Source organism: Sinohyriopsis cumingii, chromosome 15 (assembly GCF_028554795.1).
Source record: "Sinohyriopsis cumingii isolate HCF-2022 chromosome 15, ASM2855479v2, whole genome shotgun sequence".
NCBI classification, from domain to species: domain Eukaryota; kingdom Metazoa; phylum Mollusca; class Bivalvia; order Unionida; family Unionidae; genus Sinohyriopsis; species Sinohyriopsis cumingii.
In genome coordinates this window covers 145,007,167-145,026,833 of record NC_142975.1, presented here as the reverse complement: position 1 = coordinate 145,026,833, position 19,667 = coordinate 145,007,167, and the positions used below count along the sequence as shown (strand labels likewise).

Below are 19,667 nucleotides of genomic sequence, written 5' to 3'. Positions count from 1 at the left end.
AAGTAATGGACAATGTCATTACATAATAAGCCCAATGAAGTAATGGACAATGCCATTACATAATATGCCCAATGAAGTAATGGACAATGACATAACATAATATGCCCAATGAAGTAATGGACAATGCCATTACATAATATGCCCAATGAAGTAATGGACAATGTCATTACATAATAAGCCCAATGAAGTAATGGACAATGACATAACATAATATGCCCAATGAAGTAATGGACAATGCCATTACATAATATGCCCAATGAAGTAATGGACAATGCCATTACATAATATGCCCAATGAAGTAATGGACAATGTCATTACATAATATGCCCAATGGAGTAATGGACAATGCCATTACATAATATGCCCAATGAAGTAATGGACAATGTCATTACATAATAAGCCCAATGGAGTAATGGACAATGCCATTACATAATATGCCCAATGAAGTACTGGACAATGTCATTACATAATAAGCCCAATGGAGTAATGGACAATGTCATTACATAATAAGCCCAATGGAGTAATGGACAATGCCATTACATAATAAGCCCAATGGAGTAATGGACAATGTCATTACATAATAAGCCCAATGGAGTAATGGACAATGCCATTACATAATATGCCCAATGAAGTAATGGACAATGTCATTACATAATAAGCCCAATGGAGTAATGGACAATGTCATTACATAATAAGCCCAATGGAGTAATGGACAATGCCATTACATAATAAGCCCAATGGAGTAATGGACAATGCCATTACATAATATGCCCAATGAAGTAATGGACAATGTCATTACATAATATGCCCAATGGAGTAATGGACAATGTCATTACATAATAAAAAACTTGATGGAGCAATGGAAAATGCCATTACATAATATGCCCAATAAAGTAATGGACAATGCCATTACATAATATGCCCAATGAAGTAATGGACAATGACATAACATAATGACCAATGAAGTAATGGACAATGACATAACATAATATGCCCAATGAAGTAATGGACAATGCCATTACATAATAAAAAGCTTGATGGAGTAATGGATAATACCATTACTTAATACTGTAGTATCATTTATTTTCACTGGTCTCAATTTTCATTGTTTTGTATGTTTTTAAAAAGGCATTTTGTGAGTAGTTAAACCCATGGTTTTGCCTGTCAAAGTTTGCATATTAGTAGGTATTTAATTTCATGGTTTAACCTCTACAAATACCAAAAATAAAGAATACAAAAGAATAAAACTATGCCAACACAAATGGCAATCACTTTAATGTCTAAAACAATACTACCACCTGTATGAGCACAAATCAAAGACCTGGTAAGTTCAATACTTACACTGTGTTTACGACCAAGTGAATATCATCAGCCGAAGCAGACACAGACAACAACACTAAAACAATACTTCCATCTCTATGAGCACAAATAAAACAACTGTCAAGATTAATCACTTTCGCCATGTTTTCGTCTGAGTGCTCAACATCAAAGGAAGTTGATGCAGCCAACAACACTAGGCCAATCAGTTATTAAAGTACATATGAATGATTTCTTACTTAAACCACTGTCCATCAAACTGCACCATCAGTACTTTCTGACAATCATGGTGTTAACACAGTGGCTTAAAAGTGGTAAATTTCAACTTAGACACACACACCCTCGGTTCCTGGACTTCCTAATCTGTCAGAAGCTTCAAACACAGCACAGGCGCTTGCTTAGCAGGCAGCAATTTGGGGATTATTTACCCGACAAGCATTTGTGAGTACCGTGAGTCTTGATTGACATGATGTTGATACAGTGGCTTTATCCAATACTCTGCTGTAATTAGTGTATATACATAGTGTTTCATTAATAATAATGTTTAAAGAAATAGTTATAGTATTTTACAGGATTGTTGTTCTTTTGGATTAAAAATGCATGGATAAAATTAAATGTGCTTTCAGAAGGATTTAAGTGTTTCAACAACAGTTGTACTCGAATGAAGGATCGATTTAAAGAAGTATTAAATTTAATTTTCATTTACTATCATTTTTTTCTTTCATTTTCAGCATTACTATTGTTTGAATGCTTATGTTTTTTCTCTATTTTCTCTCTATCCTTACTTACCTCACATATTGATTTAAGGCAGTGAGTGTAAAATTACAGCTATCAGATACCTTATTGAACGAGTGCATTGAAACAATATAAAATGATTTATAATTCTTGTTTCAAAAGGTTAAAATAAAAAATAAAAGAAACACATGTAAAAGCTAATATTTAATTACCAGATTACAGTATTGACCATGATTTATCAAATGTTAATCTCTAGGAATGAAACACTGTAAGAAAACGGTGTGTGTGGGGGGCATCATCCTATGTGGCTCATTTTTTGTTGGGGATTTAAATTTGTGGTTCGGGGCAACAATGAAAACCAAGAAAATTGGTCCACCATGAAAACTGATGATACTACAGTATGCCATAACTGACAATGCCATTATACAATATGCCCGATGGAGTAATGGACAATGCCATTACATAATATATCAGATAGATTAATGGACAATGCCATTACATAATATGCCCATCTTAAAATACTTCAGTTACATGCTTACATGGAAATCAACGAGTTGGAGCCAGCTATTGAGCTGATTTGCTAATGTAACAGCCTCCTGGACATTGTCACCTTCTGCACAAAAAATCAACAACATGGCTGCTGGGACACCTGCATCACAGCTGGAAAAAAACAACATTAAAGTCATGTGATTAGTTAATAATTAAATTTTACAAAAGTAAATTCATAATAAAAACTGTTGAAAAGGAATCTATGGATTTTCCAACACAACATGAAACAATTTGTTGGGAGTAAAACACGTTTGTTTGATAATACTTAACTGGTCATAGTATATTAGGAGTATATGCAGTATCAAACAAATCCAGTTCTCCCAAGCAAAATAAGACATTTGCCAAATCTTTTGGCTTGTTTTAGCAACTGAAAAGCTAAACAAGTCATCTGCTTGCCAAGGTGGAAGTAAGACAAGGGTGGTCTCCACATAGGATTGATGTCAAATCCAGTTAATCATCAGTTACTACTGGAGAGAATGTGCATGTTACTGTACTGAGGACTTTATAACACAAATACACTCTTCCAAGCCATTCTCTTCAAGAAAGCAAGTATTGTCATGAGTGAACCATTCTGAACTGTTGTGGCAGAACTGAAAATGGGGATGACTGACAAGGTATGAATCACTGTTTATGTCTTCTGTAGCTAGAATTTCTAGGAAGCAAGCTTCATATGTGAGGTGAGTAATGGATGAGCTAGGCAGTGTATCTGGTAAGCCATGTCCAAACCCATATGAAGGTTGGCGAGGCCTTTGTTCCAGCTTATGTTCTCCCTCCCATGCAGTCAAAATGTGTCTAAAGTCTTGGAACAGAAGCTCCTGTCTGTGATGGGAGCCAAATTCTTCAAGACCCACAGGAGGAAGTTAGCCATTTGTGATAATGAGGCCTGTGAGGAAAAGCTGTGTTTCTCCTTACACCACTGGGAGAAAACTCCCAATTTTCCTGTCTTGGCTTTCAAAGTGGTGGCAATCTTGCTCAAGCAATCCTGTCCACCACTAGTCCTGTTCTGAGAACCATCTTTCAGAGAGTTTCCTTGATATGAGTTCAGTGTTCAGGCTCAACACCTGGGTTTCAACTGAAGATCTGCACTCACAGTAGTCCAAGTTGGTTGTGAGAAGAATTTTCTGGGAATCTCTCCTGCCATGTTCAATAGGTCACTGATCCATGATTTTTCTCATACATTTGAGGGAAGCAAGCAGGATGTGATAGCACTCTGATTTCCTTGCTTTTTTGTATATCTTTGGGAGTCAGAGAGGCTGGAGAAAATGTACATGCATTGAGACCATTCCAGTTCAGGTAAACAGTGTAGACTGTCAAGGCTTTATGTTCCATCATGTTGCAAATAGGTCCTTGAAGGGACAACTGACCCAAATAAGCTGATTCTGGCATGACTATCAGTCTACTTTGACACTGAGTCTGCTTTGGATATGGAAGACTTGGGTGTGAATTTGTCAACAATGCACAAATCCCAAACCAGAGGGCTGATGTTCGATTATTTGGTTCACCCCTGCTTTTAGGTGTAATTGACAATAGCTGAGTTGTCAGATAAATGAAAATAGTTGAGCTGTCACATAGAATAGGAATGCCCTTTCCAAACAGTGTATCCTGCCACAAATGTAAGGCATTCACTATGGCCTTGAACTCGATGATTTGTAATAATGTCCATGGAGGGGCCAAACACTGCTGACTCCTTTGAAGGCAGCCAGGAGGTAGGCACCTCAGCCTGTTGCGATGTCTGTGTAGATCATAATTTCTGGCAGTTGCTCCACAACAGGATTCCTGCCAAGCCAAGTAAGGTTCTTCCATTTGCAACCTTGTATAGTCTGAAACTTGGATTACTTGATCCAATGGACAAAATTTAGCTACCAATGGAACAGGAGAATCCCAGCCATCCTGAATCTTCTCAAGCAACCACAGTCACTTTGTTCCATTCCTGCCCAGACCGTCTTCTTCTGCATGCTTGGCTCTTATTAGATCAGCATTCTATGTGATGCACTTGACCTCTCCTGGATAGAGTGTCAGCCAAGACAGAATGTGTCTGACTTGTATGTTGATAAGGAGATTGTTGCACCAATGTGGAAACTTCCAAATTAGAACTGGTTGGATGATTTGGTGCCACCCTGTTTGAGGAGATACATCACCACCACAGAGTTGAGAACCGTTTTTTCCTGAGAGTCAGTCTTCTCAAAAGTGAAAGGCATTGATGATAGCCTTCATTTCTAGAATGTGTAAGTGCAGAGGCTGCTCCCTGGCTCCCATGTGCCACTGACAGTAAAGAAGTCCAGCAACAGCTGGGCACCCCAACTGTATGCACTGGCTTCAGTACATACTGTCATTTCCGTTTGGGTGTTCTTCAGCGCAATTCCCATGGTCAGCCAACCTAGGTTGCACCATGGATGCAGGAATGATCGAATCTCAGGTGTGATCATGACTGATTGCAGGATAAAGTCCACTGCGGCATGAATAAACTGAGGAGCAGCAAGAACTTTCTTGCCAACATCAAAGTCTTGTTGTAAACAGACGTAATGATCCTGATTACATGAATACGGGGAAGCTGCACCAGATTCTGGTTGGTTAAGAAATCCATACCCAGATGGACAAAATTAGATGATGGATGGAGGCTGACTTTTCCAGTTCAGTAGAAAGCCTAGATGATCTAAACAAGAGAGGAGATTGTTCCTGCCTTGGAGTAGAATAGAACCTACCATGTGTTGCTGGAGGATGTTGTATAGATATGCTACCATCACTGTAGATAATGTCAACCAAAAAAGTAAGATAATGCAATCCATGATCTGGGTAAAAGCCCAAGGGCTGATGTTGAGGCCAAAGGAAAGAACTGTGTATTGATAAACAGTGTCACATTACACAAAACTGAGGAATTCTATGATACAGAGTGGATAGGGACGTGAAAGTTTGCATCTTTCAGATCAAGACAGATTGATTTTGTCTTCTCCATTTTGAATTTTTGTGGTGCAATGAACCGGTTGAGGTGACTCAAGTCAATGATGGGTCTCAACTTGCTGTTCATTTTCCGAATTAGAAAATGCCTTGAATAAAACCCCAGGGATTGTGGTCTTTGCACAATCACCACCGCCTATTTCTTGATGAGTGACCATATCTCTTGTTGTAGGAAGGCAACCTTTTCCTGATCTGACGTTGATTTTGCTGTGGTCTCCTGGCATTGGGTTGCGACATATTCGTGCACATCTGACTGAAGAAATCCCCTGTCCTGGGGCTGCTGAACATCCCTTCATACTGGTGGGAGCTGAGTGGGTCCAAACACCTATGTGGGTGAAGAAGTGAGTTGGAGTGGTGGTTTTTGAGCTTCCTGCCTCCAAACTTCTTCGATTTGTCCTCCAAAAAGCAGCAGAGACACAAATGGAGTCATCTGTACAGCAAGATTATGATGAGGTTGAGCAACGCAGACTCAAACATGTGTTCAATTAGATTAGGTCTAAGCTAGACAAAGCCATCAATGCTATGTTCATAGCATGGTAAACTGCTCGGTTAAGAAACTGAGTGACTCTGGTCATCATGTCCCAGTCATGGCTATCGATAGATTGTTTCAGTGAGCAGGAAGATTGCCAGTGAGTCTAAATCTAACATGGAGGATATCACCCTGATGTTCCAAACCAGCATGGAACACATTATTATCTACTTTGTAGTACTATGGAGCTAACATGTGGACAGCTGTCAAAATCTTTTCGAGAGCTGGAAGATCCAAACGGAATGTGTTGTAGTGAGCATGATACCAGCCAGAGTAGAATATCACTGGAACATGGCTTTCCAAGAAGAATGCCTTAGAATTGCCCTGGTCATCAATCCAACCCGAAAGCCAGTCACTAATCTGTTTAATCTTTGCTGAGTCAGGAAGGAGCTGGAAGGACACTGTCTCTTCCTCCTCCTCCAAATCAATTTATGCCTTGACTTTGTAATCCTAGGTTACAGTAGGGGTGGAGAGCATTCCGAAATGGCCAACACCCAAGCCATTTCCTCGATGGTTGCTTGAAAGCTGAATTCAGTCTGGTCCAGTTTAGGATCTGAATAAGATTGATTTGCTGGCATCTAATCACACTCACTTTGTGTTGGGTCCCCTTCTAGGTCAGCTTTTAGTTCTGCATAAGTCATGCTGGGAAGCAATGATGACTCTGGCTGGCCATATTTGGAGATGTCACTAACTCTCCCTTGAGAGTAGGCAGTGAATAATCAGAAGTCTAACAATATCGGCACTGCCGGCTGGTGTGAATGGCATAGTCAGCCCGGATGCCGGCAGCACATAAGACAGTCAAGCTATAACTGATACTTGCCACTACAAAGGCCTGGCTGGATGGTCAGTTTCTCACTAAAATCTCCAGTATAATATACTAGTGGTAAGATGCCAACAGTGCAACTAGATGAACGGATATGTCACTAAGATCCCCGTATGATCTATTTGGTTTGACTGTTTTGATGAAAGGGTCCCATGCTGGGGTGGCTGGACTGCCAGTGCCGGCTGGATGGTTGGTGATGTCAGGATGGCTGGTTATGGCTGATAACAGTGTGGCAGTATTAAACACTGGATCCAGCATGAAACCGATGTCCAAAGGGCATGCTCAGACATGGGTGGCGTAAAATGGGGGAATGCATAAGAAAAAGGTGCAGGAGTAAGTGAGGGAAAAAGGGGTAAAACTGGCCTTGATGTCACGAGTTGCATCATCATCTCCTGTACTAGATGACACATCTGTTTGAAAGAAGGCTGTAACTTCTCTGCATCTTCCTTCTCCCCTGCTGCTGATGTAACTGTGGCCATTAGTTGCACCTGGCAAACTTGTCTTTGGAGGGGGAGCCCTGGGAACCTAGACAACACTTGCAATGGAGGTGGATTTGGGATGAAGGCTCAGGACATCAATCCTTCCTTGACTTAGTCCTTCCCCTTTTGGATCACTATGGCCCAGGTGTCTTCCAACCATGTGTTACATATATTGCATGACAACAACGATGTACATTTTGTACAGACCATGCAGGAGTCATGGTTATCCTGCCTTGCCTGAAACTTTCTGCACTTTATGTACTTGGATGACATTTCAATGAAACGACATAAGAAAAGAAACCTAAAGCAGATACTAGTAATGCATTTAAAATTACTAACGAGCTAAATCACTTTTGTAAGTAACGGAAAAGTGAAAAGTGTCATATAAGAAGCATATGGCCATGCTATGAACTTATGCATAATGCTTAGTTTAATACGTCTAACAAAATTCTATCAAAACATCAACAAATAAGAAGATACCAAGCAAACATTATCAATGCAGCACCTTTCAACCCATTAATATAATCTGTTACAAACAGAGTAAGCAAAAAAGATTCAAAGTCATGCTAAACCGTTATGACCTTGTAGGGTGGTGGGATGGGGTCTTTAAAAAAACAAAGTCCTGAAACTTGACAAAATCACTCAAATTTGTCAGAAATTGTAAAAATTATGTATACAGCCTGCAGCAGGTTGATAAATTCTCACCATAGATCCAAAAGGAAAGTTGAATGGGCCAATAAGAACACAAAAACGGCTTGGATTGTCAGTGGATAAGCTGTACTAAGTGCCCAGGAAGCAGCAAAGCTAAAAACTAGTGACAACTGGCAGTACCAAGAGGAGGTAATGGGCAAGAGTTATTGCCCTTTGTTTGAAATCGATGGGAAAGGACGATCTTTTGTCTTATAGTAGGGCTAGATTCCTGAGGTAGCGGACTAATATTCCCTAATGTAATGTGATTGGTGCATGAATTCAAAGGAGAAATATGTGTAACAAAAACCAAACACAAACAGAAGAAATTTGATCCATTTTGATTTGAGTTTGTACAGATCAGTCAGTCCCTTATAATGTTTAATGACATTAATTTCTGCATATAGCAAGCATATGCATCATTTGGTAATACATTTGCATAATAAAAGAGTTTGTCTCATTCCCTCAATGCCATATTGGATCTGTTGACCAGAGCTCTGCACACACTTAATTGTGATGTTGTGCAGGGATTCCTTAAGGATCCCTGTAAGCATTAGTATGTTGATTGTTTCTGAATTTAATATGGTCCTCATCTGAGCATGAATACTGTTCTGTGCTGAGAACCCCCCTTCACAGTCTACTGTCTAAAGCGACATGTGCATAGTGTTACAATCTCTAGGGGCTTAAAGGAGACCAGAAACCATTGGAAATATAGAATAATAATAAAAGTACTATAGCAGAAAACCTTATTCTGAAGTATCATCTGCGACCGTAATGCCAATATTTAAATATTGGCCTATCTTCTAGTAGCTGAATTTCCGTGACCTCGTATGCAAAATTACCGCACCTATTCGGTTACTTTCAGGATGTGACGTCATAGTAGCGACTCCAGCAGCCCAAGTGGGAGTTGCCAGAGTAAAAGACAATACCGTTTTGCATTGCTTACGGGTGTAATAGAACATTAAGAAAAGCCTGTGGACATATTTTTTTTTTCTTTCCGAAAGATAAAGGCATCATGAAAGAATAGGTACATTATTACAAACGAGTCAATTTCAAAGCAACAACATACAGCACTATGTGCTCGTTACATTTCTCAAAGGAATGTTACGAGAGGGTTCATGAAAAAATAGCAGCTCAAAGATACGCAAATGCTAGGCCTAGACTAAAAGTTGGCGCTGTTCCAGACTTACCTTTGGACATTTTAAATCCTGGGAAAAGAGTTAAACATGTGAGTTATGAAAATAGGCAGAAGGACGAGTAAGTGACCACAAAATGCAACAATCAATCCACGTATCTTTTATCTAAAACAGCAGTGCTAAAAACAAATCTGATAGCCCGACACCCTGGGCCCCTTCTGGTTTTAGTTCCGGCCTATCCTGTATTCAAAGTGAAGTGCCCGTCAGGCTTGTCGAAACAAAAATTGTTTGCCTGAGGAAACTTTGATCGCGCTGGTGAAATGAGTAAATGTATTTTCAAGATGTTGACATACATGCATTAACACGGCACAATCTAAATCAAATCACCACTGTCCTAGGTGAAATTTAGATTTGATTTTAATCAAATGGAAGCTTTGCTAAAAATAAGATTCTAAACCTGTCGTGTTTCGAGAAAACACAATATTCAGTAATCTTATAAAAAATAATTTTAAAAAAAATGCATTGCATACATGTAGTATGCATAAACGGTAATCTGTATTAATTGGAAATGATATAAAACTATTCCTTGGGCAGTTTAAAAAGCAGCAATTGAAAAAAGGTCAAAGTTTCACATTAACTGTCTGACAATAGAACGGGGGGGGTGCTATTGACACCCCCCCTTGCCTCAATGTGCGACCGCCCATTTGACGTGCCTTTTCTCGCTGTGATACGCCTTATTATTCCCCCATGACAAGCCCCTTTTGCATATTCTGGTCAGTTCTGGCTAAATTGCAAAATAGCTAAAGTTTTGATTTAAGTACGCAAACAATAAAGCCAGTGTGACTAATGAACAGAATCCTTATCCTTGCATTGATCTTGTGAAAAGGACTGCCCTTCAGACATATTTCAAACAAACCATGTTCGACAGTGTGTGTATGTGTAAGCATCAGCAATCAGCAATACCAAATAAATGATGCCTATTTTGTTGTTACTTACGATGCCATGGACTTCATTTTAACAGTTCAAATTTGCAGTCACAAGTTACCGTACATGTGGCAACTGTTTTTCTCAGTTTTATGCCCCACCTTTTTTCCTTAGGTTTAAGTCTTAATGCATGTAACAATGTTTGCTGAATAAAATATTTAATCAGAATTAGTTCTTTAGGGCCACATATACTGCATGGTATATTTTGTTTTATTCCTTGTAATTTGATCATGGTAATTAAACTTTTCATATATGGTAGAGGAATGTCAGGTGTTAACTGGCCGCGTTTCTTTGGCGGAAATGGAGATGCGATTTTGTTTGCAAAGAAAATTTCAACGTGATCATTCATTTAAGCTAATTGGTGACAATTTTATTCTTTTAATTATTTTTTTTTACTATAGTACTGTTGTAGTTGTTTAAAAAATCTGAAATTTACTTGAATAATGTTTAATCTTCACGTTCTATTTACTGAAGAAGAAAATAAGAAGAAAAAAACTGTTGTATGATATTAATTATTTCGTCCAGTGCCGGGTTTAGACGTGTGTACGTGTGATTTGAATTTTTAATGTAGCTTTAACAATTTTCCAGTCATATCGCTACGATGTCAGCAGTGTGGCAGTTTAGACTGTGGATTACATACGTCATATTTAAAAATGGTTTGGGGTTGGGTTTTTTTCTTCTGACAAATGAAAATTGACAGACATAATGTAATAATCAGGACTTCGCTGCACAAAATTGAGAGATATTACGAGATCGGGATGTAAATGAGGAAATACCCCCAAAATTGGGAGGTTTTTCTCCCGGCTTGAGAGTTGACAGGTATGAACTGTCCAGGCTTGTGGAATTTCATTCAGGACTTTAGTTTATTTAAGTCACCAGCCCGGGGCCTGTGCCTAACAAATTTCTTTTAGCACTTACCAGTAAAGTAAATAAACTATTATATCAGACTGCAGATTCAACTTTTGAACGTGCAACCCAAATGTGGTCTCCTGTCTGCCTCGCTAGCCAATGTTTATGTTTGTATTCGAGGACTGGCTAGTATAGCGTCATGGTACCACATGATCTGTCGTCTCATCAAAACTCGGAAAAACTCGGCAATTTACGGAATTGTGGTATCTTCCACGCAATATAATCACTACCCGCTTACGATATTTAATTTATAAACATTGCAGTCGAATTAAAATCTGTAGAAAATTACATACGTAAAAGGAAAATTTTGATTTCTAGTCTCCTTTAAACTAAGTAACAAGAAAGGGCAATAGCAAACAAGTTTTGTATAATTTAAAATATTAATTTTTATAAAATAACAAGTGAAAGAATTAAAAATAACTTAGAGCTGTTAGTGAGTTCCTAAAAATCCTAAATGTTCTATCAACTCCAAAATGCCATTTAATCCAAATATGTTCCAAAGGTATTCCAAATGATAACTGTAATGTCCTGATGTACTAATACTACATAAGAATCATTATGTTTTACATGCAAATGTTCTTTTCAATAGAGCTATTATTCGAAATGTCTTTGAATGTTCACAGTAAATCCTTACAGATATTACATCCACCCAGTCCTTGAAAGAATTATACATCATTGCTATTCCAACAAATGATTATATTAAATAAATGAATCTATCCAATGAATGTAATTTATTCTTGACCAGAAGTAATATTAAGAAAAAATTATTCTGCACAATAAACTAACACACAATAGCTAGAATGGAATACAAAGCTTTGAATGAATCATATGGTATTTTGAAATACTCATTGCAGTCAACAAGGGTCACATGGTTTACTCTAACTAATCACAAACTCAGTCAACTTGGCTTTTTAGGAAACACATGACCTCCATTCTCAAAAATGCCTATCCTTGTCAGATCATGTGAGGTTTACTTGCACTTATCATTATGACATAACCTTGAAACTTATGAATGAAACACCATACTATGCACTATACATGACTCCTCTCTAAAAGTGAAAACTATGATGTTAGAACATTAGCACTGAAAATGTCATTACCTAACCCTTACAAAAACTATTATTATGAAAATAATATACATAACACAGACATACATAACAATAGCTAGCCTGAACAAGTTAGGAAACCGTTCTTTATGGTTGTGATGTACAATTTTACACATCTCACAGGCACTGCCTCTTGGATATCTTTGTTCCAAAAATGAGAGCTTTCACTAACATGAACTCTGCCAAAGTTTTACTTTCTTGAATCAGTGCTTTGCTGCCTACTATGCCAGATTTTTTTATCTGTTCCATAATGCTGTATTAGATTTTTAAGTCCATCAATGCCATAGTCTGCTTGTTCAGACACAGGTATTTTAATGAAACAAACATGCTTACTTTTCAATTTCTTTTGAGATTCTTTTTTATTCAATTTATCTCAACTCTTACCTTAAAGTAACACAAAATCCCTCAGTGCTGAATTTTTTCAGAAAAGAAATCAAAATTGCACTCAATTTTTAAAGTACCTTTAGTTTAATTTAGGGTTGGTATTTTCCATTTTTAAAAAAACCCTACTCTATAGGGCATTAACCGGCATGCTCTCTACTTTTCCATGCATCTCTACTTGTCCATGCATCTCTACTTGTATTCATCATCAATTTTGGGCTCAAAATCACACACTGGTACTTCCAGTAACTCTGTACCAAACTCCAACAGACTGATATACTTCAAAACTTTCAAAATCACTATCATCAACCAGTAGTTGCTGACTGAAATCATTAACTGAAAGCAATACATGATCAGATTCAGCTATTTTGGGTTTTCTAGGTGGCCCTCATATTAAACATGCATTTGAAAAACTTAGTTGATGAATGTAAGGTTAAAAGAATGATAGAATACCTGCTCTAGCACCCAATGTACCAATCAAATTTAGTTCAATAACCATTTATGTCAAACCAAAGTATCCAGATGCATAAAAGAGTTGCCTATCTTAAAAAACATGCAATATGAGACCACTACTGGCAGTATGACTTATATTGCAACAAGTACAGGTTAACAGTGAAAGAAAAATTGCATCCTGTGCAGAGTACATTTTCATAATCACAATTTTAAACTAATTTGCATCAGTTCTCATGCACCACTGCTTTCAAAGCACATGAATTCATACATATTTGATGCACTTTCTCATCCTGGCAACAATTCTGGCCCCTGCATGTTGATTTATCACGAGTTCAACTGCTAAGTGGGGGTTAGATTGCAATTTCAAATACTGATTTTTTTCAAACAATCCCACATGTGATTTCCAATTTTGTTGACTCAACCACACCAGATGTGATTTTCCTAACCAACCCTACACTGTCCGAGTTAAAATATTATGAAACACAACTTCCTACAGACTTTTTAAAGTGCCGTCCCTGAGGGGATATATGTTTTACTGGAACAGGCCTGATTTAGAAGCCAATATACTAATCAAATCTACTGATCTGATGACCTGGTTATGTCATGTGCATGCTAAAATGTACAATTTAGTCACTAGATCCATCAGAAGGGCTCTCAGGTCATGACAAGAGAGACAAACATTTACAGCCTAGCAGAGAAACTCAGAGAAACAAATTCATGCACTATTATTTCAGTAACTAGAAGAGTTTGTTGTGGAAAGTAATTCAACAATGCTTAAAGGGCATTTATTTATCACTTTCTCCATTGTCACTCTTAACGTCCAAATGTAAGTGTTCACTAGATCATATTGACTGGATGTCAGTTTTTGGAAAGTAATTAATTTCTAATCATTTATCACAATCATCTGCAATTCTGAAAAGGTATCTGCAATGTGGACAGTCTGTGTTTTTGTCTTTTTGTCTGCAGTGATGAAAATTACAAGATATAAGAGGCTGCTCACAAGAGCTAGACTGTCTTTGACCCTAATATTGCATGATGTCATTCCATTTAATGCAGCAACTGATTAAATCATTTCTTGTCCTTCCATGACAGAGTGAAGCACCATGAGTAAAAATATGTACTGTAATTTGTACCACGTAATTCAGGAATACTCACAGATCCTCAAACAGTGATTTGGCAATGCCTCCTCCTGGAAGATACAGCTCCGTGGCCTCCCCCATTGGCTGGTCTATGGAACTTGGAGCAGGAAACTTTATCCTCCTCTCTAACACATCCCAACGATGCAAGTTCCTAAATGCATCTCCAAACTGCTCTTCAATTTGTGAGGAAGCTACATACCGGAACTGAGAGCTGAAGTGAGTTAAAACAAAGGAATGCCAAAAATACTGTCTTCAAGACAAAAGGAATGAAGAAAAACAAAATTGTCAAGTAAAAAACAATACCATTTCAAAATACAGCGTTATCAACAAATACTGAAGTATCATTTATTTTTGTGGGTCTCAGTTTTTGTGGTTTTGAAAAAATGATTTTTTTTGTGGGTAATTATTTATATGGCTTTGCCTGTCACAGTTTGCATATTTGTAGGTATTTAATTTCATGAATTAACCTCTAAAAGTACCAAAAATAAAGCCAACTGATGATGATGAATGGATCACTGTGGTTCACACTAAAATGTGTGAAAGATTGGACCTAATTATCCATGACTTAGTGAATGCTAGTCTTGTTTCATTCAACAATTTCAGGATTATTTACCCAACAAACATCTGTGTGTACCAGCCAACTTCATTGACCCGATGTTACGGTAATTCAGTGGTTTTGTCCAAATATCAATGAAGTGTGAGTTCAATACTCTGCCATAATTAGATTATATACATAGTGTTTCATTAGTAATTATGCCTCAAGCAATAGTTTATTATTATTTAGTCAAATTAAGCAGGCGATGATAAAATAAGATGTGCTTTCATGTGGATTGAAATATTCTGACAATCATTTCACTTGAATAAAGAATCGATCTGAATAAATATCAAATTTAATTTCACTTATAATCTCATTTCTTTCTCTTTCTTTCATTTTCAGTAATAACAGCTACTGAAAGCCTTATGCTTTGCTTTTTTAGTTTCTCTCTATCCCTACTAATCTCACAACATATCAATTTAAGGAAGTGAGTGGAAATTACTGCTGTTAAACTATATCCCTACTTACCTAACTATCTACCTACATACCTACTGTGGCATAAAATAAAAGACAGAAAACAATAATAAAGAACATTCTCTTCTACGATATGAAAGTAGAGATATTTTAATGAGCTGATAAAAAAAACAAAGATTAATGATGCTTTGTATTTTTTTAAAATCACTTTTTTTATATTATTTTTTTTAATTATTATTATTATTATTCTTATTATTATCCACTCTTTGATGTAACATTTGACTGAGTGAAAGTCACAGGCTTGAAAAACCTTGGAGCGAAAGCCAGCAGCAGAAGCATACAAGTACCTTGTTACTTTGTATAACCAATACATTAAAAACATGGAAAATAGTCTGCTCCTCAAATTCTTATACTAATTTAAAAGTACAATACACTATCACAATATACAATGCATGCATTGTTATGGAGTGTTTACCACTGAATAAAGATATTTATTCCTACACTCATTAGAATGGGCCTTCTGAGTAGACTAGGATGTAAATGACCAAAGAATGTGTTCACAAACACAAATACTGGACCCATGTTAGTAGAGCATAAAATGTACTGCAGGTTACAGTAACCTTCTTTGGTTGTAAAGGTGTAGTACCAACAAAGATGCATCCTATTATCAAGTTTTCTTAATGACATTAACCAGTACCCAATGAATAAACTAAAGAAAATTTTAACAAAGTCATGGAAGCATCAAATATTGGTCATTGAGCCCTTCTTTTTGCAAATAGGGTATAGAGTTTATCAAGATGCATCCACTCTCCAAGTTTCAGGATCCTATTTAGGACAGTATGCATACAGAATGCCAAATATTCATATGACCATTGGATAAATGCAAGAACTTTACCAAATCAAGTGGAAGATAAAATCTGAGTCTCTTTTATTGCAAGGACATTGTTATTTTCTGTTTTCTTCTTAAGTGCCTTGAGTTTCCTCTGCATCATTATCTTCATTCCTTCTGCTGTTGTTTATTTTGCATTGATAATGGACATTTTCAGATTTTTGCTTGGACTTTGCTAGTAAGTTCTTTCTTGCATTATTTGTGTCTGGTTCTGATGATGGTCCTATCCAGAATTAAGCTATTCTCTATACAGTGTGACCCCTCTATAACATGGTAATCAGCAGCCATAGAACCCAACCATATAACAGACCAAAACGTGTTATAAGCATCCAGGTCAGTTAGCTAAGAAAATGATGCATGTACCCCAAAAAATTGCAGGGGTAGGTTAGGTAATAAATGCAGGTGGCAAAACACATGCTTCATTGGCACAGTTACCACCTTAAATTGATGCACATTAAATGAGAAATACACCTGTGGTGAAAACAGAGAAGGCATATATAACAGCTTACTTTATTCAGAGAACCACGAATTGGTACATATACATGAATACTGTTTATATATACATGTCTAATGTACATCATGAATAGAGTATCAGCACCATGTACTCACCAGCAAATCTCATCATATACATTGAATCCACAATACAAGTGATTCCGTCAGAAATATGCACACAGAGATTTAAAATATTCAATAATTTTGTCACAGGTCATATTGGTCTGAATTCAGTGGATAAACATAGCACAATCACATAACAAATGATGAAGCACATTTACTTTTCAGTACGTCCCAAGTTGGCAAAAGTTAGTATGCGTTGTAAGTCGCCTTTGGTAGCATTCGTAAGCATAAACTTTTTTCCTGCAAAAAGGAAACTTTCACGGCACAGTTAATGTGTTCCAGTCACATTGGAAAATGCAAAAAATAAATCAGATTCCATTACTTTTATTTAAGTTTAGTACTAACTTCCTTTGAAGAAAAGTTCTTTGTATTTATTGAAGATTGTAGTTGGTTTTCTTTGATGAAGGGTGCATGAGTTACTTAAGTCACCACTAGAAGCCAGCTTTGGAGAACCAAACAAATGGCCATTTCTTATTGTGAAGGCAACAACAAATAATTGTATTGCATGATTGAGACTGATGTTTCCCATTTGCTGAGCACGTTTTCATAACAATTGGAGCTTCAAAGGTAATCTGTTTCCTTTGAAATTTCAGAAAACTATTTTATCTGGGTACATTTTTAAAAGGAAATGGCCGTCATTTGGGCTAGTCTAGTTACTTTTCCTCCCTGCCTATTGAATAAACCAATGAGTAAGATGTGGTTATTTTTATTTTTTTTTATTTTTTTTTTTTTTTTAACATTTGTGGTAGCAGCATAATGCTGCCTTCCATGAGTGCATCAGAAATTTAACAAAGAGACAAAGGGCAATAGAGATGCAAGTGTTCTTGTCTGATGACAGGAATTATTACAGAAAATGTGAGTGTTCTGAAGGATTCAATTCTGAGTGAAAAGAAGAGGAATTTTACTTACTATCCACATACAAATGTCAATGTAAATATATTAATTACTAGCAAGCGGCTGAAAATCTGATGCAAGATAGAATATGAGACAATGCCTCGTCTGGTTGATCTCCATTACCAGAAATGTCAACAACGAAAAAGTGGATATCTCATAACATACAGTACTCATGCTAGATGTTAAGATAAGCAGATTATGATAAACAATGCACTATTTAGGTGGTTTGTCAATATGGACAAAGAATTTGTTTATGCAGCACATTTTATATCCAGTGTGTGGCTTCCTTTAATGGAGCCTCTGAATGTCACCAATAAAAAAATATTGCCTGATGGTATATTTTGCTGCCAATAAGGAAAACAATTCCAAGTTTGTGACATTGGCGAAGCCCTATGCAATCACAGAATAAATTTTTTATGTATCATTTTTCGTACTTTTAAGAAGAAAAAACTACTTTTTCGTGTACAAGAAAAATACATACAATTTCAGGAGTCAAGCCATGATCGTCTTGTAATATTCATACATGATCTCTTCCTCAGCGGGGTCACACTATTACCATAATTGCACGTTCTCACAGGTGCATATCACTGCAACATAACTGTCTATATTTTCTCCAATGTAATGGTATTAAAACATATATGTCATGTATGTTCCATTTATTTCCCCACAAGCAGAAGGAATGCAATTTTTCAGAAATAATGAGCTCCCCAATCAATGTTCAACATTACAGATACAATCAAGCATGTGAGTGGCAAACCAAACTGAAAAAAATATTGTTGACGAGTATACAGTAAAAGTAAAGAAATATTGCAGAAAGGTAGTTGTTGTTGACATAATTGTGTATTCGGCATCCGCTGTTATTGCTGGAACCAGTGTATTGCTATCAACAATAACAATGACCATCAGTTATAACAATTTGTGTTTCAGCTGCAACAATAATTGCTGGTATTCTTACTATCACCACAACAAAAAAATATCTATGTGTAGCGAAAATAAACTACATGAATATATAATAAAGTTGCATACAGCAATGCTAGCATACTCCAAATTATCTTTGTTGATATCTAGCCTTAGCGATGGAATAATATCTGATACTGACTTTACAGAAATGATTAAGATTTACAACGAGGCAATGACTGTATTAGAATCTATGTCCAATTCAGAAAATTGGGATTTAAAATCAGGGGTTTAACAATAATGTTATCATTGCAAGAATTGCTGCAACAGATCGTCGCTAATACAACTCAATCAAAAACTATAATGATATCAGTAATCTCAACCAATTCTGAGTTCAGCATGATTTTCCCAACTGCAATTTCAGTGAAAGAAACAGCACTACCACACTTATGAGCATATCATAGTTGGCCAGATATGAGATAAACATCGTTTGGTGGATTGCCAGCAAATAATTTACTGGTATTTGCAAATAAGAATAAACTAGATCAGGGGTGGGCAAACTACGGCCCGCCAAGGGCTTTCATGCAGCCCACCAAGGGCTTTCATGCAGCCCACCAAGGGTTTTCATGCGGCTTAGGAACAAGTCATCATTCGCACTGACTCTGTTTATGTTACTCTGTTTATCAAATAAATGTGCTTCTTTTGAAGTTTAAGTTTAAGTTTTCAAATATTAACAACATATTAACAACTGAAAATTAATTAGATGTTATTTAGAAAAACCTTTTGTTTTTGCTATTTCAAATATTAATTATTTTACTTAATGAACTATGCGGCCCGCGACAAGGTGTAAATTTGTGCATGCGGCACTTGCACTGGAAAGTTTGCCCACCTCTGAACTAGATGGAACCTCCGATGGGCAATTGTTGGTATTCCCACAGGTAGTTATCAAATCTAACAAATCAATGATGAATTCCAGCGCAGAATTAAATCTATTACATGAAGAGAACTTAAAATAGCTATCATTGTTCACGAACCAACATTATCAGCAGCCATGGAAATAAATTCGCTAGATATATATCAATTGTCAATCTGAACAGTATTAGGATGGCCAGATTTACCACCTGTTTATCAATGACCATTAGAACCAAAACAAAATGATTTCCTCACAGATAAGAAAATAT

General features: G+C 36.8%; 1 protein-coding gene across 1 annotated transcript in view; it reads right to left on the bottom strand.

Annotated features, from left to right (window-relative positions):
• The window catches only part of LOC149782988 (proteasome assembly chaperone 2-like), a 50,168-nt gene that overhangs the window by 4,279 nt on the left and 26,222 nt on the right, over positions 1–19,667 (bottom strand). Inside the window, exons 5-6 of the mRNA XM_089934548.1 lie at positions 14,199–14,393; positions 2,592–2,712 (exon numbers count right to left, since the gene is read on the bottom strand). Of these exons, the coding sequence (XP_089790674.1) occupies positions 2,592–2,712; positions 14,199–14,393 (316 nt within the window). The remainder of the gene's footprint in view (positions 1–2,591; positions 2,713–14,198; positions 14,394–19,667) is intronic.